At 40.8% G+C, this 24,976-nt stretch overlaps 1 protein-coding gene and 1 pseudogene across 2 annotated transcripts; both read left to right on the top strand.

Moving 5' to 3' along the window:
• Positions 1–2,113: 2,113 nt before the first annotated feature.
• LOC143637428 (serine carboxypeptidase-like 45) lies at positions 2,114–5,895 on the top strand. The gene is made up of 10 exons (XM_077104823.1): positions 2,114–2,383; positions 2,530–2,631; positions 2,726–2,824; positions 3,092–3,184; positions 3,283–3,362; positions 3,701–3,982; positions 4,177–4,301; positions 4,377–4,469; positions 4,562–4,679; positions 5,629–5,895. Exons 1-10 carry the CDS (start codon positions 2,152–2,154, stop codon positions 5,776–5,778), a joined length of 1,374 nt encoding a protein of 457 aa, XP_076960938.1. The 5' UTR covers positions 2,114–2,151; the 3' UTR covers positions 5,779–5,895.
• A 1,435-nt stretch (positions 5,896–7,330) lies between these two features.
• LOC143637443 (dual specificity protein phosphatase PHS1-like) lies at positions 7,331–24,914 on the top strand (annotated as a pseudogene). The gene is made up of 11 exons (XR_013154426.1): positions 7,331–7,381; positions 7,523–7,597; positions 19,981–20,123; positions 20,233–20,440; positions 20,518–20,694; positions 20,786–20,944; positions 21,419–22,474; positions 23,058–23,204; positions 23,293–23,520; positions 24,321–24,478; positions 24,576–24,914. The product of XR_013154426.1 is annotated as a dual specificity protein phosphatase PHS1-like (transcript).
• Positions 24,915–24,976: the final 62 nt, after the last annotated feature.

Below are 24,976 nucleotides of genomic sequence, written 5' to 3'. Positions count from 1 at the left end.
CGGACACTTTTTCTATAAAAAATGACTATTTCTTCAGGAAAATGTGAGTTTTGCCTCCTAATTGTAGTGAGGAGAGAACTCATTGCTGGCATCGGTTAAGAAGTTTTAATTATGTCACTCCACCTAGTCAATGGAGATATGCAAGACGCTAATTTCAATAACACCAAAAAGGTTTCAAATATTTCATGTAAAGCATTCATAACATGCAAAATTTAAATGAGACGCGTGACAGTCTTATATACCAGGTCAGCATCTTTGGTTGAGTCTACAAAAATAAAAAAAATTCAGACTCAGACTAAACTAACACATTGCATAGTTCAGTACACCACCATACTAAATTAACTCTAATCAGAAGACAAATTGTATATGCATGATTGCATGACTTGATCATGGAACTTAATCAAGAACACTTAAATCCCATTACTAATATAGCTCCAAATGAGTACAACTTCCTTAATAGAAAGTGTCTCTTGGACAAAGAAATTGATGTGGTTCTATGATTCAAAGCAATAATATAAGAAATATAGAAAGTAAGCCAAAGAAAATAGATAGAAGTATTAGAACAATTTCATTCATAATCCATGTTACGGTACAAACTAGGCTTTATATAAAGCCTTAAATAAACTAACTAAACATGTAAATAACTACCCACTACTTAAAAGAAAACTACCCACTAATAATATGAAATAGGATCAAATACATTTTATTCTTAACATGAAAACGGTGAGAACCAATTTGTTGTCATGATTACGTTTATTTTTATAGGTGTTTGCTGCTATTTTTGGTTCGTATTTGCTAATTTTCGATTATGAGACGTTATACGTATTTGCTTATTTATATTTTGTTGTTATTATTAGATATTTTCTTTTGCTGTTATAATTATTCGTTGGTATATGTTATTATTTTGTTCTTGATTTTGATTATTTTGTTGTAGTTTTTAGGTTCTTTTCTTTGTTATTATAAGTCACTGTTTATGTAGATTGGTATGTAGTTGGTATTGTTTCTTACGTTCACATTTTTAAATAAATTGTCATTATTTTCTACGTACTCATGTTAAAATCAAAATGTACATGAACCTTCACCCTAATAATATTATTAAGCAAAAGTAAATGAAACAAATTAGATCGTGGCACAAAACAGAAATATGTGAGCAAAAAGACATAACTGGCATTTTCTAAAGTTAAGAGGACTAGTGATGCAGTTTGGCCACACATCTTTTACAGAGAATAACCCCTCAATCAGTTTTAAGTCAAACTCAAATCCCTAATCTGTACCCTAAAGAATATGAATCTAGCTCTGTCACAATCTGCAGTTTGTGGCATTTTCCATTATCTACCACATGTGGGTTCTTAGGTAAAGTCATGTCATTCAACATTAATCAAGAAAAAAGAACACCACCAAATCTTGTTCAAGATTACTGTTGATATTCCTCTGCTTATTTGTTTATTGGTTTATTTCATGTCAAGAATCTTACTGGAGATAAAAGATTGGATAAAGGAAGTGACTTTATAATAATATTTGGTGTTGGTTTTATATATATTATATGGTTACATATGTTACAATAATAAAGTTATAAAATTTATTATTATTTACTATATATTGTAGGCAAGAGGTTCAGAAATCACCATCATTATCTCTGTTTTTTGAACCTGTTGGGAATAGGAATAAGCCTGTAAAGCCACTTTTAGTGTGGAACATACTCTTGTTTGTTCTAAGGTATAACAAAAAAAAACAAATTAAATAGTATATATTGTCTTTTTCATTTCTATAAAAAAAACTGATTAATCTATATGAAACAAAAGAGGGACCAAAAGCAACTTTTCATAAAAATTCTGAGACAAATGTACAGATGTACAGAGAATTCATCTTTCAAATAAACATCAAGCCCATGCCCACATGCTCATAAACCCCAATTCACACTCACCATTTTCAGGCCTGCAAGTGACCAATAAAGCTTGCACCTTCTAATCATTATAAAAAACAAAGCATGCACACCCCAAGTGTTTGTTTATAATCCACCCCCACTGAATATATATATAAAAACAATTTCATTGGCTTCATGCCCTCCACTGACCATAAACCACCACCTACAGTATATACATATAGTTTTGCATAAAGGGTAGTGAAATCTTTGGTTTGATTCTTGAAAACATGGCTGCAATGGTTCTGGTGCTTGTACTGTGTGCTTTCATGGTGGTGAATGAGGCTTCATTGGCTGAACCTGACAAGATTTTGAAGCTGCCTGGTCAACCACAAGTGGGATTTCAACAATATTCTGGTTATGTGACTGTAGATGCCAAGAAAAAAAGAGCTCTTTTTTACTATTTTGTGGAAGCTGAAGTTGATCCAGTTTCAAAGCCATTGGTTCTTTGGTTGAATGGAGGTAAATTAATTAAAAAAAAAAGAAAAAAAAGAATATTAAAGCCTTTTCAAGAATGATGAAAAAAGCTTAGATTTTTATGAAAATTAGGCTCACTTTTTTCATAATGTTTACATTTTTAAGCAAATTACATGGCAATTATCTTGTAGGGCCTGGATGTTCATCACTGGGTGTTGGAGCATTTTCAGAAAATGGGCCTTTTAGGCCAAATGGTCAGGGTCTGGTGAGAAATGAGTATAGCTGGAACACAGGTAAAGTAATTATTATTATTATTATTATTATTGAAAAAGATGATACCCTTTTCAAGATTAATGAATTAATTTCACATTTTCTTGAAAATTTCAGAGGCAAATATGTTGTATTTAGAGACCCCAGTTGGAGTAGGGTTCTCTTATGATTCATCAAATTCATCTGCTTATGAAGTTGTCACTGATGCTATAACAGGTATTTCTGGTGCTTCTACTTTCTGTGAAGTATTTGTTTAGTTATCTTCTTTATGCTCTAAAAAGGTTTTTGATAAAAAGAACAAGCCCTTTTTTAGAACCTTAAAAAGGTTTTCTTTTTAATGTTTATACCTTCAAAAGTTGTTTTCTTCATCTTCTTGCCAATCTAAAATGCAGAAAAAAGGGCTCTTTTTTTCTTTTTCTTCTTTTTCATGTTTCTAAATCTTTTTTTTTATTTTTTATTTTTTATGCTTTTTGAAATTTAAAGCTAGAGACAATCTTGTGTTCTTGCACAAATGGTTCTTGAAATTTCCTCAATACCAACAAAGAGATCTGTTCATAACAGGAGAAAGTTATGCAGGTAATCATTACAGATTTACAGGTTTAATTTCTTAAATTTTAGTTATGAGAGTTCTTTTTTTCCCATAATTTAATGCCTTTTTTTGGCTATATTACCAGGCCATTACATACCTCAACTAGCAGAACTTATGGTTATATTCAACAAAAAGCACAAGATTTTCAATCTAAAAGGAATTGCTGTAAGTGTTTCAAGATGTTAGCTTGGACTTTTTATATTAGTGATTAATATTTAATCTGTTCTTCAAATTTAACATAATTAATCAGCCAAATCAAATTGTGTTACAATTCCTAGAAATAGGATAAAATTGAGGGAAAATCAATCAAGATAGTTAGTTATACTGATTAATATTATACATCAAAAGTCAAATCAGTTAATTTTCCTGTGCTAATGTCAAAATGCTAGCTAGGATAGTCAAGTTGGTTATACATCCATAAAGTACTGATTTGACTTTAAAAGTCAACCTTTCAATATTTTGTGATCATTCTAATTATTTTCTGTATTGATGTAAATATGCAGCTTGGAAATCCAGTTTTGGAGTATGCTACTGATTTGAATTCTCGGGCCGAGTTTTTTTGGTCTCACGGTCTTATATCTGATTCGACATACAAATTATTCACTTCTGCATGTAACTATTCACGCTATGTGAGTGAATATTATAGAGATTCGGTTTCGCCAATATGCTCAAAAGTTTACAGCGAAGTAAGCCGAGAAACGAGTAGATTTGTGGACAAATATGATGTCACTCTTGATGTTTGTATCCCATCAGTACTCTCCCAATCCAAGATTATTGCTCCCCAGGTACATACACAATTTATAAAATTGGTTTCAGTTAAAAAAATGTTTTTTTTTTCAAAAAAAATGCCAGCTTGATTTAAAAGTTTGTTGCTTGAAAAATAATCTGAATGAAAGTATATATTTTTTACACACATTTTCACCATTTCACATCCGTATAGAATATTATAAAGATCTTGAAATTATGTTGCTTTTTTCAGCAAGTAACTGAGAGGGTTGATGTTTGTGTGGAAGATGAAACTGTTAACTATCTTAACCGACGTGATGTCCGCAGAGCACTGCATGCGCGTTTGGTTGGAGTCCGAAAATGGGAAGTTTGTAGCAAGTAAGTTTCCATATACTATTTTGCAGGCCCGTTTCACTTATCAAAAATGTTTTTAACATGTTTGACCGTAAACAGCATTCTAGATTATGAACTGCTCAACATTGAGATACCGACAATCAACATTGTGGGATCGCTGATCAAAGAAGGGATACGCGTTTTGGTTTATAGGTAAACATGCATGTTCTTGATGTATTGAATATTTTAAAACCGGGTGTGGACTTACTGAATTTTTGTGTAAATATTTTCTTGATTAAATATAGTGGTGATCAAGATTCAGTAATTCCGTTGATGGGGAGCCGGGCTTTGGTCAATCGACTTGCTACTGAACTGGGACTCAAAACAACAGTACCTTACCGAGCATGGTTTGAAGGACAACAGGTAGCAACCCATATTTTTGGTGTCGGGTTGAACCCAACCCATAATTTTGTTCGTGTCAAAAAGATTAAACTAACCCCCACACACACTTGAAATCATGTAACCCGAACATGGTCATTTAACCTGTTTATCTAAACTGATCAAACCGGCTGGCGGGTAGCGATGAAGTTGTGAACTTGTTAATCGGGTTGGTGGACTGTGAAAAAACTAATTAAACGGGTCATAAAACTGATAAAAGTGTTAGTGGGTTGACTTGTTCAACTAAACAGATTGGCAAGTCAACCTATTTAGGGGGTGTTTGGGATTGCTTATTTTCACCAACTTATAACTTATAAACTTATTGAAAAGAAATAAGGTTTTTGGGATTGCTTATATTGTGAGAGGAAAAGTTCTATAAGTTACACTTTTGTAACTTATTAACTTAATGAAAAGTTATATGGAGACAAAATAAGGAATCCCAAACACCCCCTTAACTAGGCGGGTTATATAGGTCAACCAGGACACGACTCGTTTGACCCATTTATCTAAACATGCCAAAATGGGTTAGCAGATTGGCAGATAATAATCAAGTTGTAAACTTGTTAACCTGGTTGTGAAAAAATGAGTTAAACAAGTTGTTGGGTCGACATGTTTGACTAAACAGGTTGGCGAGTCAACTTGTTTAACTAGGAGGGTTATACATATCAACCCGAACATGACCAGTTAATTAACGGGTTAATGCCAGCCTAGAACATAATTATTTTTGTGTCACGTTCAGGTTGACTTGTTTAACTAGTAGACAAGTAGACACTTTAACTAAACATATTACATACGTCAACCTGAACACGATCCGTTTTTTAAATAAGGTTAGATATGGTAACCCAAAGCCTTATTATTTTTTGTGTCGTGTCGAAAATTGCCAGCGATAAACACAATGTATACATTTGATTTGATGAACATGATATTATCATAGGTTGGAGGGTGGACCCAAGTGTATGGGAACATATTCTCGTTTGCGACAGTACGAGGAGCATCACATGAAGCCCCGTTCTCACAACCTCAAAGATCGTTGGTGTTGTTTCGGTCGTTTCTAAAGGGGAATCCTTTACCCGAAGCGTTTTGACAGTTGGAAATATGAATAAGTTAAGTTATAGTCTGGGTTTGCATTGTAAGTAAATTTTGTCATGATATCGTCAATGGTAATCTGTAATTGAGTCAACCTGTTTTTTAATTTATTTATTTTGGCTTGAAAATGTTGTTGAAGTTTAAAAAACGTACATTTGCATGATTGCTTGAATGTTGTTGCTTGTGTAGTCTGAATACACTTTTCATATTTATTTTAACCGCGTTTCTTCTCCGCGTGTTCGTTCATGGTGGCGGTTTGCGGTGTGGCCGACTAACAACAGTGGTGGTGGTTCTGTTAAAGATGGTGATGATATTTAAGAGAGAAAGCATGAGACATATCGGTTTGTATGAAAAAGAGAGTATCGCGTACATGCACGTTATGGACCAACATAACTGATTTTCAAATAAAATAATACAACTTACAATTTACCGCCCGGAACTAGTTCTATATTTCAGATATAACTCTAAAGTTGCCATGCTTAAAGGAATTACATGACTTGTAGTCATACAATGGTTCCTTACTTCCTTACATGACTACAAGCTTAATTGTTAACCTGGTAGTTGATAATTACTTAAGCGTCTTTAAATTTAAGTTTTTTTTCCTCAAACGGTTTTGGAATCGCTAGAAGCAGTTTATAAAGAACAGTTTCCAACATAACACTCAAATTGAAACGTAAACTAAAACCACCTTGAAAATTATATGGAATTAAATTAAAATCATATATCTACAAAATAGTTTAATGACCATACTAACAAAATTATAGTAACATGAACCGGATAAAATCTCACTTAATAGGCCTACATAGTTCTAATTTTTAATTTGGTCATTTGGTTAAAAGCCGGTGTTCAGTGTTCAGAAAGTTTCATTCCATAGATTATAACCAATTACACGCCGGTATCATACATTTTAGTCAAAACATAAAATTTTTCAGTGATACGTTGAATTTGGGAAAACAAAATTCTAGAAACATAGCCCGGATAAAGCCTTTTAAACATACGAAAACTAAAAATATGTGATCTAACCAATAACTGGTTAAAATCTTTGAAATGGAACCAGGGCCGGGTGGTCAACCGACCATGGCCCGACACCCCCGATAGGCCCGGATTTTTATTTTTTTTAAATTATATATATTTTTTTGAGAAAAAGTATATGTATTCTTAATTTTTAAACTCAATTACTCAACTAATTAAGACCTTTTTTTTGTCTATGGTCTAAAGTTTCATGATTATCGAAGACGCCCCTGAATGGAACTTTTCTCATAATGGCTTTTATCCAAGCGTTGATTGATCATGGAACTAGTTTGGGGACCTAATATACTTCAACAATATACTTAAAGGGTTATAAGATAACTTATGAAAACATGAGGGTATTTTATGCCATTAGCATCCAATCCCTTAAAAGACGTATATATTAATATTATTATTATTATTATTATTATTATTATTATTATTATTATTATTATTATTATTATTATTCCTCCCTCACGTGATCGATCACCGGTGAATAACCGTAAGTCTTTGTAAAAGTAAGCGATTATTGAAATCTAACAATGGCGGCCGGCGAGACAAAGGATGACCTTTACGCTCTCTCTATCCATCAGGTAATTCATCATTTCAATACCTTTTCTTTTTCAAATTTAAATTCAAATGAAAAAGGCGCCTACGTTTGTTTAATTGCTTTGGATCTAGCCTAGGGTTGTACATTGCACCGTGCTCTAATAGCTGGTTTAATTAACGTGCAGAGAGACGATGATAAGGAGTTTGATTTCGGATATGACGATTCTGATGCTCCTCTTCCCCTTACCGTTGCCTCTCGTGTTCGTTCGCTTACTTCCTTTTACTTTTTAAGTACATTTTGTAACAATATTGTTATTATTTTGAAATTCAGACATGATTTTTTTTTAATTGTTTGTTTTGAAAACTCCTGCTTTAACTAACACCAAATCTAATTTGTGCTTCATTGACATTATTATAATAAAACCGTCACCAATGAGGATGATTACGTTTATGATTATTATTATTATTATTGCTATTATTATCTCAAGTGCTTAACTTTATATTTAGTTAAGGTGATTGAAGAAACACTAAAACACCCCGGCAGATTATGGATAATCTGGGGGTTAAGTAGATGTTTCCCACGAGGGTTAGGTCCGGCAAAGATGGTTATTCTTCTCGACCTGCAAAACAGACACCGTGAGCTCGTCACTGAGAAGGGGGGGTTCCTCCTTGTGACCACCCTCCGGCGTGAGAATCAAACTAGGTTGCTCTGAATATAAGTGTATATTGAGAGAAATAGCTAGAGAGAAGATAAGATAAGATGATACCGTTCCAAGGTGTTGGAGTATTTATAGCCGAATGTAGGTTTCAAAGCAGGTACGGCCAGCTGTATAATATTCCTTTTCCACCAACTACGGGCTATGTTCGTGCCACGATGGGAGTTGGTGGGTAGGCAGCGGCTGATGGCGACGTTTTGTACTGGAGCATGCTCCTCCTCGTACTATTGTCGGTGAGCTGTCACCCTGTGATTGGTTCATGGGTCGCTTTTACCAGATTTTGTCTATTTGTCCATACCTTGGTAGGTATAGTACAAAAGATCTTCTGGAAGAGTACGGACTGGCTCTTTTGGGCGGGAATATTCCCGCCGTGCTCATTCCTTCTTCAGGTGACATTGTTGAAGTATAAGAGTTAGTGCCTTATGCGTGTAGCTTTACTGTTAGTGCGGGTAGCCTTCCTTCTTGGTTTGTACCTACAGCTGCGGGAACAGGCAGGGTACTGTACCAAGGGAGGCTTTCCTGCGGGAACAGCTGGCTTACTGGCGTGTAAGGTCTTCATCTCTCTGAGCATGGTGGGTCCTGCGGATCCAGTTAGTCTTTGCGCAGACGTACCTCTTTAAAGTGAGTCTTGCGGGTCCAACTGGGCTTTGCTGGGACCTACCTCTTCAAGTCCCCCAAGTCCATTGTTCTTCTCATTAATTTTTAATAAGTGAGGTGAACTTTTAGACTTTAAGCAAGGGGTTTTGAAAAGGGGGTTTTCGTTTTTTAAGGTTTTCCGTGAGGATTCTTCCCGCGGTTTTCCAGAAAATTCCCGACTTTTTCTGCATGATCTTTGGATATGATGCGGGTAGGTGTGTAACCTCTTCGCAAGTCGGGAGCGTTGAGTTTTACTTGTATAAATTCTCCACGGGGTACTGGTAGTTTTAGACATAGTGATCAGTTATGTTAAACAACCAATTCCACCTTGAAGCTTCAAACAATCTAGTTCTCAACGTTCCCGCCATGCGGGGGTGTTATTTTCCTTTCCGCAAGCGTGATCTATAAGATCCATCTTAGGTTCAATTCCCTGCAAGTGTTGAGTATGTGAAGGGTTTCTCCTTGACACTGTACCCGCACTTGTTTTATGGTTTCTTGATTTCCAAGGTAAGGGGGTATATTCCCTCTTATTTTTGAATCTTTTTGAATCTTTTTGAAATTCGAAGAGTTGGTGAAAGGATAAGGACAATTCAAACGGCTGAAGGGACGTTGGCGTCTTCTGACGGTTTCAGGACGCGCAGGAAGTTATGACGACGTGACAGCATGTGGTCAATCAGGACGCTTTTTCAGGCGCGTGGGTGCGAGTTTCATGTCACGCGCCATTCTGACACCTGTTGCCAGCTTGCTTTATCCACACGTGTCGCCCTTTCATTGCACCTGCGCTCTCTCTCTCCTCCGCATTAAATTCATCGCATTCATTGCGATGAGTATATAAGGGGGGAGAGGGTGCATCTCTTCTTTTCCTCTTAAGCGATTTCTGGCGAATACTCGTCCTTTCCGGCGAGCATTCTTCTGAAACCACTTTCTTTAACTTTTAAAATGTCTTCTTCCACTCACGATCCTGAGGTTAACGTCGAGGAGTCTGTTGTTTACCTCGAGAACCCGACATCTACGTCCGATAAGGACGATAAGAGTACTGCTGGCGAGTGCCAGTGTGCTCTTTCTGTCGATGTGTACCATTACATCGTCAAGAAGTTCATGCTGGAGCCGTATGAGCCAGAGTTTCCAGAGGCCAACCAGACGGTGTACGATGCCCCTAAGGGCAAGTAGGGGTTTACGCCTCGTTCTTCATATATGGGAATCTAAGATTCCCATTAACGAAGTTCGTATACCGTGTTTTGGAGAATCACGGTGTGCATTTGACGGAGGTGCACCCAATGGCGATTGCTAAAGTTCGCCATTTCGAATGGGTGTGCCGTATTTTGGGCATCGAGCCCCGCGTCGACCGTCTGATGACCTTCTACACCTGGAGGTGCATACAGGGTTGGTATACCCTTGTTACTCGGATCAAGGGGTTGAAGATCTGCGCTACCAAGCGTAGTCTTCGTTATTGGAAGCGGGAGTTTTTCTTCATCTCCGCTCGCGTCGTCCCTATCGCGATGACGTTCAAGAACGGGAGGGCGCTACCTAACCTTCACGCCTCCAATTACCAGGAGACGGAATGGTTCGCTAAGATCTCCCAGATCCAGACTCCGGTTTATCGCTTCGCGGAGTCTGGGATGGTGATGCTCGGGATGAGCCGCGTGTGGAAGGATGCTGGGTCTGGAACGCCGCAAATACCCATCGTCTTTAAATACGGTTTGAACTATTTCCCTTACGGTATGCTCTGTCTTTTGTGTTGGTTTAGGGTTTTTCTTCTAACATTATCTTTTTTATTTCAGAGGGGAACGACTTACAGTCGCTCTTGCATCCGCGGGAGACTGGTGGTCCCGCACGGTTGGGTACTCGTGATCTCGATGAGAACGAGTTGCCCATTCTGAAGCAAACGGCGGATAGATTCGTAGAGGTCTACCCGCCGGGCCACGAAATTTTGAGTGCCACTCGGCCAGGTAAGGAGTTTTTTAATCCTCGTCCTCTTCATGCTCAAACTTCTGCTGGAATTCCTCTGATTTTGTCATCTTCTGATGAGGGATCCGCAGATGGGCCTTTCTTTGTGAGGAAGAAGAAGGCGGCCAGCGTGAAGGGCAAGGCGAAGGTTACTTCCGTCGTCGACCTGGGAAATCAGTCTGATTCTGAGACTGATAGTGAGGAGGTGGCGGGGAACCTTGGTGGTGGCGAGACCATTTTCTCGGAGGTTGAGACGGCTATCACCTCCGAGCAACCAAGCGTTGCGGCGGTGACTGGCGTGAAGAGGCCAGTTCCATCGGGTTCGTCTCCGCCTGTCAGGTCTTTCAAGATTAAGAAAACCCGTAAGTATATTTTTTATGTACCTTTTCCGCGTTTCTTTCCGCCATTGTTTTTAATATTTTGTTCTTTATGCAGGAGTGGACGTATCCGCTTTCCAGAGCGGTGCGGGAGGGAGCAGTTCCGGACCCACGACGATAGGTTTGGTCAACCTATCCAAGGCAATGACCCAGGCGGCTGCGCCTGTTTCTGGTGCTGGTTCGGTTGCTCATACTGTTGAAGCAACTGTTCCAGTTATGACGTCATCTCCGCCGGCCGTCAGTGCCATCTTTACCACATCCTTCACTGGGCCGGCGGTGACTTTTTCAGCGAGCTCATCCGCAGCGGCGACCACGGTTATGAGTTCATCTCCGATGGTCTCTACCACAGTGGCTTCTACCGTGCCCCAATCGGCGTCAGCGACTACTTCGTCCATGGCCGGTTCTTCAGGTATGTTTAGGGTTGGGACCTCTAGACTTACCTCTGTTGACGAGGGGGTCCAATCTTTGCCTCCTTCCCATCTCCTTGACTTCTTGGATGGATATCCTTTAGCTTCGGGTGATGGGTTTGGCGGCTATCGGCCTGTTATCGACCCTACAGGTGCGTGGGGTTACTTTGGCCTATTATTCATTCTTATCATTTTTTCCTAACTGTTTTTTGTTTTTGCAGTTTCGGATTCCAATGAGGTATATGCTCCAAGGTGGAATATCCGCCGGGAAACAACTCTAAGGACGGCTGCGGACTATGTCGACTGGGCGCGCCATGCCGCTCCGAGCGGTGCGTTGGGGGAGGCAATGGCTAGCTACCAGGAGGGTAGGCTGTCCAATGAGCTACGAATCCTTCTCGCCCGGATGCAGCCGCGCGTCGAGTTACTTTGTCGTGAAAACGACAAGTTAAAGACTGCGCGTAGCCTGGAGGTGGCTCAGGCGCGAGCATTGCGGGAGGAGAATAAGAAGCTTGCTGCCACCGCTGCGGAGAAGGAGAAGGCCTCCAAAGACCTTGAGGTCGAGATCCAGGCCAGGCATGAGGCCCGTTCCAAGGCTACCCAAGCTGTTAACGAACAGCTTAGGTTGGCCAAGGAAACTGCGCGTAATGCGACCGAGAGGGCCACCAAAGCTGAAGCCGTTGCTGAGCCTCTGCGCGCTGAGAATGAAGAGCTTAAAGCCAAACTAGAGAAGCTTCAGCAGGCTCATGATGCTTTGGCTTTAGAAGATGCCAAGAAGCTACAAGAGCTCTTGGATCAGAAGGGTATGCTTGATCGCACTGAGCGAAAGCTCAAGGGCGTTGAAGAGGCTGCTGCCAAGGATGTGTTGCTTGCCAACCTCAACAAGAATGAAGCCGAATGCGCCCGCGATCAAGCTCAAGCTACCCTTCAAGAAGCTCTGATCAATAAGGAATGGCTTCTACGAGAAGCGTTGCCGCAGGTACGCATAGCTCCATAATTTCTTTGCTTTACGCTTTTCTTTATACTTAGAAAACTTTTTATATATATTATTTTTTTTTGTAGGTTGTGCATCGGATTTTCGCGAACACATCTTATGACGATGCCATGAGTGCAGCCCTCAACGCTTCTCATAAGGATGGGGAGAAAGTTGGTTTTCTGCTTGGTCTAGGATTTGCAGAGAAGGGCATCCCGCCTTCCAACTTTCCTTTACACGATGTTGACACTGAAGCTGCCTACGACCAAGCTGTGAACCAGTATGCTGCCTTCCCGCATCCGGTTGTGGAGAAAGTGAATGAAATTGCTGCTGCTGATGACGGGCTAGCTGTTCTCAGAGCTTTCCTCGAACCGCCGCAGCCAACTGATGGTGCGGGTTCAAGTGGGTTTGGAGGGAGTGGTCCCGAAGCTTGAACCTTGAGATCCCTTCCAATCGTTAGGGTAGATTTGTATTTTTGTAGGCGGGTATATACCTAGCCATTTTGTAATGTTTGAACTTTTATTGTGAATATAAATGTTTTGTTAACGCCTTGCCTTGTAAACATTATATGATTTGCTCATGCATATTTTAGTTTAACTTAGCAATTTTCTAAGTGTTTTGAATAAGTTAACCTTTCGACGCGTGTCAGATGATAGGTTAATGTTCTGTTTCCTCTATCATGATTGTGCGGGTAGGACCGTCACTTTCACTTAGTAGGATGACCAAACTTTACCTATATCTGACCTGCGTGAAGGTTTTCTTCATCTTCCCCTTAGAAATATTTACTGTTTTTGTGTTTATGCGGGTTGTGCCGCTTTCTACTCGCAACGACTTACTTCCTCCCTCACTTATTTATGCGGTGAATACCGGCATATCAATGTGATCAGTTCATAAGTATAAAGGTAAGGCTATCAACAAAATGTGATAAGGAGAATCATTTCCATTAGAAGTGGCTCTAGGCCTTTTCTTTACAAGTTTGGAATTGATCTACATGTAACATCTGCGTAATTGAGCTCCATTCCATGTTCTTGTGATGGGGGTGCCATCGAGCCTTTCGAGCCGGTATGCGCCCTTTCCCAAAACTTCTTTAATAATGTATGGCCCCTCCCAGACCGGGGCCAGCTTTCCTGGGCGCTCTTGGTTCGAAGCCTCGTTGTTACGCAATATGTAGTCTCCGACATTGAAGTTGCAGAGTTTTACCCGCGTGTTGTAGTACTTTTGCATTTGTCGCTTGTAGTTCTCTTCACGCGCTGCGGCTAAGTTTCTGCGTTCTTCGGTTAGCATAAGGTCTAACCGTCTTTCCGCATCATTGTCTTCTGGTTGAGTTATGACTCTTGGTGAGGGTAGACCGATCTCGACTGGAATCATGGCTTCAGTGCCATAGGTCGTGCTTGTCTTTTTTAGCGTTCTGTTTGCCCAAAGGACGTGTGGAACTTCGTCCACCCATCCGGATCTATGCTCCAAGAGTCTTTTCTTTATACCGTCGACGATGCTCTTGTTTGCTCTTTCCACCTCACCATTACCCTGCGGGTGTGCCACTAAGGTAAAGGTGTGGGTGATTTGAAGTTCTTTCAGCCACTTTTGTAGCTTCTGGTCAGCAAAGTTGGTGCCGTTATCGCTCACCAAATTCTGTGGAAGTCCAAAACGATAAATAATAAATTCTCAAATAAATTTTTTGATATGTTTTGTGGTTGTTTGGGCTAAGGGTTTTTCTTCTATCCACTTGGTGAAGTAGTCGATGGCTACCACTAGGAACTGAACGTTCCCTGCTGCTGTGGGAAATGGGCCTGTCACATCGATGGCCCACTTCTGGAATGGCCATGAAGAAGTGAATGGAACCAGTTCGTTCTTCGGGCGATGCATGTTGGGTGCGTAAAGCTGGCAGGACCTACATTTTCTGATGTAGGCCAGCGCATCCGTGTGCATCCCCGGCCAAAAGTATCCCGCGTCGTTTAGCTTAGCTACAACTGCGCGTGGACCTGCGTGTACTCCACAGATGCCTTCGTGTACTTCCCTTAGGAGGTAGTCGGCATCTTGATCGTCAACGCATCTGAGGAGTGGGCCCAGAAAATTACGCCTGTAAAGTATGTCATCAACAAGTTGATAGTTCAGTGATTTACAGCGTATTTTTCTTGCTTGTGTCTTCGACTCTGGTAGTATACCCGCTGCAAGGTAATTTATGATTGGTGTCATCCATGTTTCCGTGCCGGTTTGGATGACACATAATTTCCTTGTGCGGGACTGATGGTGCTCCAAGAAGTTCATCGCGGATGTCCTTTCCCAAGTGGGTGAAGGCTAACGATGCAAGCTTGCTTAACGCATCTGCAGATTTGTTTTCGCTTCGCTTGATGTGCACCACTTTGCAATCGTTAAAATCGCGCATAAGGGTTTTGGCTTGCGCAAGGTACAGGGCCATTATGTCATTCACGGCCGTGTACGTCCCGTTTATCTGGTTGGCTACTAGCAAGGAGTCCACGTGGGCTTCCAAGTTTTTCACTCCCATCTTACGCGCAATTCTTAATCTGGCCAAGAATGCTTCGTATTCCGCTTCATTGTTCGTACTTGGGAAATCAAGCCGAATAGCGTAAGTGTATTCTTGGCCTGCCGGGTTAATTAGTTTTAATCCTGCGCCTGAACCTTCGTTGTTGGCAGCTCCATCAGTATAGAGTCGCCAGACATCGTTAATGTCTTGTGCTGGAGAGGGTTGAGCCCCTTCCTGGCACTCTTTCTCCCGCGATGCGGGGACTTCCGCAATAAAGTCGGCCAAGACCTGGCCTTTTATGGCTGGTCTTGGCTTGTACTTTATCGCGTATTCCCCCAACTCAATTGCCCATTTGGCTAGGCGTCCCGACAACTCGGGTTTGCCTAGAACATTTGCAAGTTTGAAGTTGGTGAGAATGGTGATTGGGTAACCTTTGAATTATCGTCTTAGCCTGCGTGAAGCCTGTACAAGCGCTAAGACTAATTTTTCCAGGGTAGAGTACCAGGTTTCTACGTCTGTCAAGACGCGGCTAACATAGTAGATAGGCATCTGGATGCCTTTTCGTTCTACTAGTAGGACTGCCCCGGTTGCTCTGTCTGTGGCGGAGAGGTAAGAATTAATTCCTCCCCCACTTCTGGTGCTGTGAGTGTTGGGAGTTCGATTAAGCGTGACCGAATCTCTTGAAAAGCTGCTTCCACTTCTGGTGTCCAGCGGAAGTGCATTTTCTTTAAGCAATTTCTCAATGTTGACACGAATGGGAACGACCTATCCGCATGGTTTGCCAAAAAGCGGATAAGTGCGACTAGTCATCCATTCAGTGTCTGAGCTTATTTGATGGTAGTAGGTGATTCCATTTTCATAATGGCTTCGACCTTTTCAGGGTTCGCTCTGAAGCCATCTTTGGTAACGATGACTCCTAAGAACTTCCCTTCTTCCATCCCAAAAGAACACTTGCTCGGGTTGAGCTTCATGTTTATCTTTCTGAGCGTGTTGAAAGTTTCTTCGATGTCTTTCAACATCGCTTCTGGCTCAAGGCTTTTGATGACCAAGTCATCCATGTAAACTTCCAAGTTCCTCCCAATTTGGGCATGAAACTCTGTGTCCATCAGGCGTTGGTATGTGGACCCGGCATTCTTAAGTCCGAATGGCATCATTTGATAACAAAATGTGCCATCGGGCGTCTGAAATGCGGTTTTGTCCTGATCGTCAACGGCCATGTGGATTTGATGGTACCCTTTATACGCATCAAGGAAGCATTTAAGGCGAAACGGTGCTAACGAATCTACCTTAAGGTCAATTTCGGGTAACAGGTAACAATCCTTGGGGCATGCTTTGTTTAGGTCTTTAAAATCTATGCACATGCGCCACTGTTTGTTGGATTTCGGTACCATGACGGGATTTGCAACCCATGTTTGATATTTACTAACGTGTACGATGCCTGCGTCAAGGAGCTCCTTGACTTGGGTTCTACACGCGTTAGCCTGCTCAGCACCCATTACACGACGCTTTTGTATGACCGGCGCAAACGCCGGGTCACACTTGAGCTTATGCTCAGCCTTACTTCGAGGTACACCAGTCATGTCAGCTGGTGTCCACGCGAAGATATCAGCATTTTTTTGCAACAAGCGTTTGAGTAAGGTGCGTGTGGGTTAGTGATCGTTGGGCCAATGGTAACGGCCTGGTCAGGGTGCTTGCCATTAAAGGCCCATTCTTCCGGCTCGGTAATGGTTGGTTTAGCCATCTTTGGTTTGGGTTTAGATGAGACAGATGCGATGCATACCTGGGGAATACCCGTGATCATCGCGACACCCTCAGTTGTTGGCCATCCCATCATGCCATGGACCGAAGACACCACGCCATTAAATCTTGCCATCCTATCTCTCCCGAAGAGAATGTCGTATGTGTGGTGTGGCTTCCTCATTACGACTAAGTCCACGTCTTCTGTGCGGGAGTACTTCCCGTCCGTGAGAGTGACGGTGAAAGATAGGATACCCAAGGGGGTGTTTGTGCTGCCGTCAAACCCTTCCATCGAGGCGTAAACCGTTTCTAGGCGTTCTTTGTCTTCGTCGTCTAGCTTGTCGAAGAACTGCCTATACATGACCGTTGACGAAGCGCCGTTATCAGCAAGAGTGCGGGAGGTGATGTAGTGCCCCAGCTGGCTTTTGATGACTATGGGGCCTTCTTTGTTGGGCCCCCCTGGCACACGCGGGAAGCGCACTTCAGCTTCCTTCCACGCACTTGGCTGTGTTGTTCGTCGCTTTTTTCCTCTGACGTTGCCACGAACCATGTGAATGCTGATGTCGACGGGCTTTCGTCCGTTGCCCTTGTACCGATTGTCATTCCTCCCTCCGTTCTTGATTGACGCCACGAGGTGCGTAAGTTTTCCATCTTTGACGAATGTTTCGACAATATCCTTCAAAGATGTACATTCCTCTGTGGTGTGGCCTTTTGTCCAGTGGAAGTCACAGGATTTGCTCTGATCAGCGTTATGGCGCTGTCGGATTATTGGAGCCTTTGGCCATGGAAGTTTCTCGGTGGCAAATATCTCGGTGACGCTTTTGGTGAGCGGCGTCCATTTGGGATTCCGGTTCGACGAGTGCGTGTTGTCCCTTCCGCCTAATAGAGGGCGAGAGCTGGATGAGGTGTCAAAGTTTATCCTTGACTGCCAAATACCAAGCTTCCTCTTTTTATTTTGTCAGGCGGTACGGACGTTATTTTCTCTTGTCCTCTGCGTGTAGAGGTTTGTGCTCTGGGGAAGATTTCTACCCAGTTGCTTCTCCGTCTTGGCGAAGCGTTTAGCTGCCGTCATGATGGCATCCCACGTGGATGGCATGCCATCTTTACCCGTCAACGTGCGGATGAGCTCTGGGTACTCGGCGCCCTGGATGAAAGCGGCGCGAACAAGATCTTCACTAATGGTGCTCAGACTTAGCTTCTTTGAGTTGAAGCGAGTGATGAAGTCTAGCAAAGATTCGTCTTCCTCTCTGACGTAGTTGAGGATCGTCCACTGCTCTTCAGTATATTTTCTTTGTTGACTGAAGTGCTGGCTGAACTTGTGCTGGAAGTCTGCCCAATCATAGATGTGGTGGACCGGTAGACGATCAAACCACGCTCTGGCTGCCCCGACGAGCGTCATCTGGAACATGTAGCACCATGTGGGTTCCGTCCAATTGCTGACGGTTGCCCCCGCTATAAATCTGTTCAAGTGATCGTCCGGGTCAGATACGCCATCGTAAGTGCCTATGTTGGACATCTGTTTGGCACTCTTTGGAGCAATTGCTTCCGCAATGTCTCTTGCAAACTTGGACGTTCCCGCATTTGCAACAGTCGGTCTGAAAGTTTTGGAGAAGTCACGTGGGTTTCCCCCCGTGCTCTTTGGCCTGAAAGTTTCTCCAAAACTTCTTTTCGAGCGGAAGTCTGCTTCTTTACGCTTCCCTTTCGCCTTATGACGAGGGTTTGCGTCATTGTCAGATTCTTCCCAATCATCATCCGAATACTCGCAATCATTGCTCATGTTGAGCTGTTGTCGAGTGCTTCCGAATTCGTCATTGGTCTGTTGGAGTGAACGTAAACGTTCATCCAACTCAGCTTGGAATTCTTTCTGACGTGCTTCCGCCCAAGCTTTAACTTGACCTAGTGTTTGGGGGGGAAACCTCGTCTGCTGCTTCTCTACCTGGGTATCAATGAATCCCATGGGAGGATTGTTTACTGCACTTGCCCCGGCTTGGGTAACCGGGGTAGTGTTCGTAAAAATCGTGTATTCACCGGTGTTCCCCCAGTAGCTGGGGTTGTGGTTACCGGAGTTTCTTGGTCACTCGGTGGCCTTGGTATCGGAGTGACCTTAACCATCATTCCAGAAGTTTGAAAAAACTGAAAAAGAATTAGTTCTAGCTTAATGCACGGATGGCGCCAATGAAGAAACACTAAAAGACCTTGGCAGATTATGGATAATCTGGGGGTTAAGTAGATGTTTCCCACGAGGGTTAGGTCCGGCAAAGATGGTTATTCTTCTCGACCTGCAAAACAGACACCGTTAGCTCGTCACTGAGAAGGGGGGGTTCCTCCTTGTGACCACCATCCGGCGTGAGAATCAGACTAGGTTGCTCTGAATATAAGTGTATATTGAGAGAAATAGCTAGAGAGAAGATAAGATAAAATGATACCGTTCCAAGGTGTTGGAGTATTTATAGCCGAAGGTAGGTTTCCAAGCAGGTACGGCCAGCTGTATAATATTCCTTTTCCACCAACTACGGGCTATGTTCGTGCCACGATGGGAGTTGGTGGGTAGGCAGCGGCTGATGGCGACGTTTTGTACTGGAGCGTGCTCCTCCTCGTACTATTGTCGGTGAGCTGTCACCCTGTGATTGGTTCATGGGTCGCTTTTACCAGATCTTGTCTATTTGTCTATACCTTGGTAGGTATAGTACAAAAGATCTTCTGGAAGCGTACAGACTGGCTCTTTTGGGCGGGAATATTCCCGCCGTGCTCATTCCTTCTTCAGGTGACATTGCTGAAGTATAAGAGTTAGTGCCTTATGCGTGTAGCTTTACTGTTAGTGCGGGTAGCCTTCCTTCTTGGTTTGTACCTATAGCTGCGGGAACAGGCAGGGTACTGTACCAAGGGAGGCTTTCCTGCGGGAACAGCTGGCTTACTGCGTGTAAGGTCTTCATCTCTCTGAGCATGGTGGGTCCTGCGGATCCAGTTGGTCTTTGCGCAGACGTACCTCTTTAAGGTGAGTCTTGCGGGTCCAACTGGGCTTTGCTGGGACCTACCTCTTCAGTGATTATGTCTAATGTTTTGGATTATGAATGCTGCTTTTTTTTTCTTTCTTAAATAGTACATGTTCATTTGCGTTCGTGAACAAGTTTGATTGCTTAACGAACGAACACAAACAAGAGTTTTTCATTAGGTTAGCATTCATGAACCGTTCGTCACCAAGTTTAATGCTAAACGAACGAGCACAAACAACGTTTCGTTCGGTTCTGTTCGATCCCTAGCTGCCGTTCATGAATGTTTATCCCTGGTCTTCACAAATTGGAGTATAATGTGTATGATGCACTGCGTGAACTGATGACATGATCTTGATTATTGGTTATTGGTTGATGTAGGTATTGTACATGTTGGGTGATAATGCAGCAGGCACTGCTTTTAGGTTTTCTCAATGGTTGGAGTTAGTTAGGAAACGAAGTGCTAGGTATAAGTCGTCTGGATTCCCTCGCCACCCTCAAAGACTCGATACCATGCTCTTAAGGTTATTTTTCATTTTCTCCATTATTTTCTTGTGTAAACGCGTATGCCATTTGATCTTGTAATAGGATTTTTGATTGCTTAGTTTTGTAATTGTGATCATTGCTATACAGTGCAGCAGGGGATTTAAGTTTGAATTTAAAAAAGCTCCCGTCTTTTGATCAAGTTACAGAAGTTAGTTTATGGGAAAGATTCGGTAAGGCTGCAATGTTGAACATCGAGTCAAGCTCATTTTCATGGAACATGCTTTCTTCACTTCACCGTACCGAACAAAGCAGCAGTAATGAACATTCTGAGGATGATATGAATAAAGCGTTAGAAGTATGTGTTTCTTCAGTGATGTGAAATTCGGGTCTTAAATTTTACTGTTTGTAATTTCGTGTTTTGATCAAGTACAGGTAACAGTGAATTCAGGTGGAGTTGTATTCTTTGCACTGTTTAACCATAATGAAAGCGGCGAGTTTGTCCCTAAAGAATCAGCAGCTGTTATAAAATTTGCATCTTCTAGAATGGCTACACAGTCGGAACGACTCGGTTATGAGTTTGCAAAATGGCTTGGTGTTAGAACTCCACAAGTTATTATAATTTCTTGACTTTTTTTAACCAGATTTAGATTTACCTTCTGTGAAAATGTTAATAAATGTTACTGCATTGTAACGCGTGCAGGCTAGAGTGATTCACAATTGTAGTCTTGAGTGGTTAGAAAACAAGGAAGCTGCAGAAAGAGCAAGAGAGGCTGCAGTTTCTGATGGAGATGAAGTTGGTGAAGTTACTTGCTCAGAACTTCTAGAAGCTCTTGAACTCAGCCGATGCCTTTTCTTGATGAAGTATGGTTTTGTATTTTGTTACTGTGTGTGTTCATTCGTTTAATTCAACTGAACACGAACAATTAAAATAATAAGGTTTTCTTGTACGTGTTCGTTTGTTAAATAAATAAGTGTGTGTTCGTTTGTAAATTAACGAACGATTTACGAACATAAATGAACACACATAGATGAACAAAACATAACCAAGCGAACGCCGATTTAAATAAAACGTGAACTCAATCCATCGGGCCTAAAAAGTAATAAAAGTAGACTACATTGTTGTGGGCCTAAAAAGTTTAACTGAATATATAGACGAACATAAACGAACAAACTTAAACACACATAAACGAACAAACATCAACTAGCGTAAATGAAAAGACAAACAAATATTCACTAACATAAGTGAACGAACAAGAAATGTGTTCATGTTTGTTCATTTAACTAAAATGAACTTCACAAACTGTTTACTAAATGTTCGGTTTGGTTCGTTAACAATTATGTGCATGGATCTCCCCTTTTGGAAAACTCAAGTGCATTCCAAACACAAGAAGCCGCAGAAAAGACGGCGGCTGCCCTTGGCAGAATCTCAATGTTGGATCTCGTTATCAGAAACGAAGACCGGTTTCAGTGTCGGTATCTGAGGTGGCGAGGTAACTCTGCAAACTTATTATTAGTAGACAAAATGGCGCCTGCAAATAGAGACGCATTAGAAGAAGCTTTTGATTCTGCTATTAATAGATATAGACCAAGGGTAATTCGGGCACTTCAAAAAGAAAGAAGATCAACTTCAGGAGATATGAGAATAAGTACCGATGATTCAACTTTATCATCAAAAACCTTTCATCTTTCTGATGAAAAACCTTTAAAAAGACAAGTTACAATGGATCCAATATTAACCGATTTTGATATTGTGGCTATTGACTCTGGTGTCCCTCGTCGACCTCCAGCTGGAAAGCGTTTACACGATCAAGAAAACTATCCTAAACTGGTTGAACTCCTTATCAACTGTCCTGAATACGCGTCACATTTGTTGCATGAAATAACTATCGGGAAATTAGGATTTCCTTCAGAAGCTTCTGAAACTTCTGGAAACAATTCGCCTTTTATTAAAGATATGATCTCGGTTATTCATTAATTTAGAAGCGGGTTTCGTGCAGCTCTGATGGATTTACAGGGTTTTCATATCCTTTTACTCACACTTCACCAAAAGCTGGATACTTTGTTGAGGATTTTTATGAATATTATTGATAAATCATCGAGTGGTGATTTTGATAAAGAAGATTTGATGATACTTGAGTCCCATACACAATCACAGTCTGCACCGTGTGTTTCTCCTCAAAGTAAGGGTGGTCAGGCAGATTCAAATGATAGTGATTTACAGAAAACAACTCAAAAAGCATCATGTTCAGGATCTAAAGAGAATATAGACTCGGTTTCTCCATTATCACGGGATTCGTCTTCACATGGAAAGTCTAATAAGGCGAATGCAGAACCATTACGTACTGTGTGCATCACCTCAAAGCTGCGTGATTTCCACAAATATGCTAAGGTTTTCTTATAGAGCCATGTTTAACCTTTAACGAGTCAAACAGGTAAAATTATAGATGGTAATTTAAGTCAAAGTTTGACCTTAACTCAGACATGTGTAACCTGATTATCTAAAACGGGTCAACCATCTTGACTGGCTATAGTGGTTGTAAACATGCTGGTTAGGTAACGGATTGTAAATGGGTTATAAACGAGTTGGCGAGTATATTTATGATCTTTTGAATTTTAATTATAATTTTAAACGGGCTGGTTATGTCAACTTGAAATTGACCCGTTTATGGCCTGAACCTGTTGAGCCCAACTAAGCCTGTAAACGAACCGAACACGAACACAAACAATTAATTGAACGAACTTTTTTGTTCATGTTTGTTCATTTGTTAAATAAACGAACTTCCTGCCAAACGGTTCACTGAACATTAGCGAACTATTTACGGGCCTAGCCCCAACTCTAAACCCTGTCATGTTTTTGTGTTCAGTCAGGAGTTGCCATTCCTTGGTAATAATGAATGGTAATAATTTTATTGAAATAACATAATTCTTTGAATCATCTTTGATACAAATTAGTTATCCATTTATCTTTCCAGGTAGATGCTGAACTAAATAAAGAACTAGAACAATGGAATGAATTGCTAAAACGCGAAGCCATAAAGCTATGTCAAGAAAATAATTTCATCTCAGGGTATTTCGAGAGCACCGAGAGTAATTATGTTGTCGATGCTTATGAATTGAAGGTAATTTATCCAAATTATGATAACATTATCTCCTTAATACCAAGTTTCCACTTTATTTACAGTTTACTTGTGTTTGTTTAATTTACAGCTTAGGCTTGAACATATCCTTGAGAGAATATCAATAATATCTGATGCTGGAAATACAGAAAAGCCATCAATGATTACAAGTAACTTATTTATTGGTGGATCGTTAGCTGCAAGATCGGTTTACACATTGCAACATATAGGGATTACACATATATTGTGTTTGTGTACTAATGAAATTGGACAGTCTGAATCTCAACGGACCGACTTATTTGAGTATTTAAATTTTTCTGTAAGTTATATATCCTTTATTTGTTTTGTATAAATCTTTTTGAAGTGGCAAAATGGGCCTGGTCTGAACGGGTAGGCCTGTAAACTAACCAAAAGTTTAATATGTTAGTTTCTTTAATAAAGGAACGAACATGAACATGTGTCTTGTTTGTTCATTTACGTTCGTGAACATTCGCTTACGTTCGTCCATTTAAATTCATTTATTTTTGTTTGTTTACATTCATTTATGTTCGTGAGTTTACATTTGTTTAAGCTCGTTTGTTAATATATTCATTAATTTTTTTTGACCCGTTAAAACTTAGTATAATTTTAACAACTTTTTAGGCCCAAAACAACATTAGTTATAACTAGTTTTAGCCCAGTTATGTTCATTAGTTTACGTTCGTTTATGCTGTTAACGAACGAACACGAACGATAAAACCATGTTTGTTTAGTTGTTCGTGTTCAATCGTTTGTTCGGTTAAAGTTGAACGGACAAACATGATAACGGGTCATTTTTGTACATGTCAAATCAGGTTTGGTTGGCCAGAACCACTTTTAGTCTAAAGTTTTAAACTTTGTTGTATATATTGTTATACTACCATATATAATTTCTAGAAAAAACAGTTTCAGTAATAATCTAATTCTTTAGATCAAATGATTTGAGAATATTGTGTGCATTAAAAGTAGATTGTGGGCTACTTTCAGCCCGTTTGGCACGTTTTGTTCTCAACTAATCTTTTTTTCATTTTACCTGTTTGACCTGTTAGAGATTTAACACATCCTGAATCTGCTTGTTAAGATTTTTGTTATGAATTACAGATTGGTGATGAAGAAGATTCAAACATCAGTGAGATTTTTGAAGAAGCGCATCAATTTATAAATGGTGTTGAACAAAAAGGCGGTAAGGTTTTGGTTCACTGCTTTGAAGGGAGAAGCAGGAGTGCAACGGTTGTACTCTCTTACTTAATGATGAGGAAGTAAGTAAAATTACTAATTTATCCCTTGTTTAATTTGACACACTTTTACCAGTATAATAACATTATTCATTATTTATGGTTGTGGTTATTTGTGAAGGAATTATACATTGCTGAAAGCATGGAATATTCTAAGAAGAGTACATAGGCGAGCACATCCGAACGATGGATTTGCAAGGGCACTTTTGAAATTAGACAAAAAGTTGCATGGGAAGGCTTCAATGGAGTGGCAACAAAAAAAGCCCGCGATGAGGGTGTGCCAGATATGTGGGAAGAACGCAGGCTTAAGCAGCAACGCGTTGAAGCTTCACTTACAAAAAGCACATAAGAAGTTGTCATCAGGGAGTATAGATAGTGCCATGACTATGGAGATACAAAAGGTTTTAGAGGCACTCAGTATTGCACAGAGACAATCTCTTTCTAGTGATTAACTGAATGATAATGTTGTATCAATATATGCTGGTATATAGAATCATGTTGTAACTTTTATTCTTATAGATG

This window comes from Bidens hawaiensis, unplaced genomic scaffold, assembly GCF_021521415.1.
Source record: "Bidens hawaiensis isolate Kalapana, Puna unplaced genomic scaffold, B.hawaiensis_p1.1 tig00008283_1, whole genome shotgun sequence".
Classification (NCBI taxonomy): Eukaryota; Viridiplantae; Streptophyta; class Magnoliopsida; order Asterales; family Asteraceae; genus Bidens; species Bidens hawaiensis.
Note: the sequence above shows the minus strand (reverse complement) of the source record. Positions and strands in the feature narration are given on the sequence as shown.

What these genes read in the sequence shown, in the direction of transcription:
- LOC143637428 (XM_077104823.1), top strand. Translation starts at nt 2,152, where the DNA reads ATGGCTGCAATGGTTCTGGTGCTTGTACTGTGTGCTTTCATGGTGGTG. An exon ending in AACAGGAGAAAGTTATGCAG is followed by an intron (nt 3,185 to 3,282) that starts GTAATCATTACA and finishes CTATATTACCAG; the next exon opens with GCCATTACATACCTCAACTA. An exon ending in CATGGTTTGAAGGACAACAG is followed by an intron (nt 4,680 to 5,628) that starts GTAGCAACCCAT and finishes ATATTATCATAG; the next exon opens with GTTGGAGGGTGGACCCAAGT.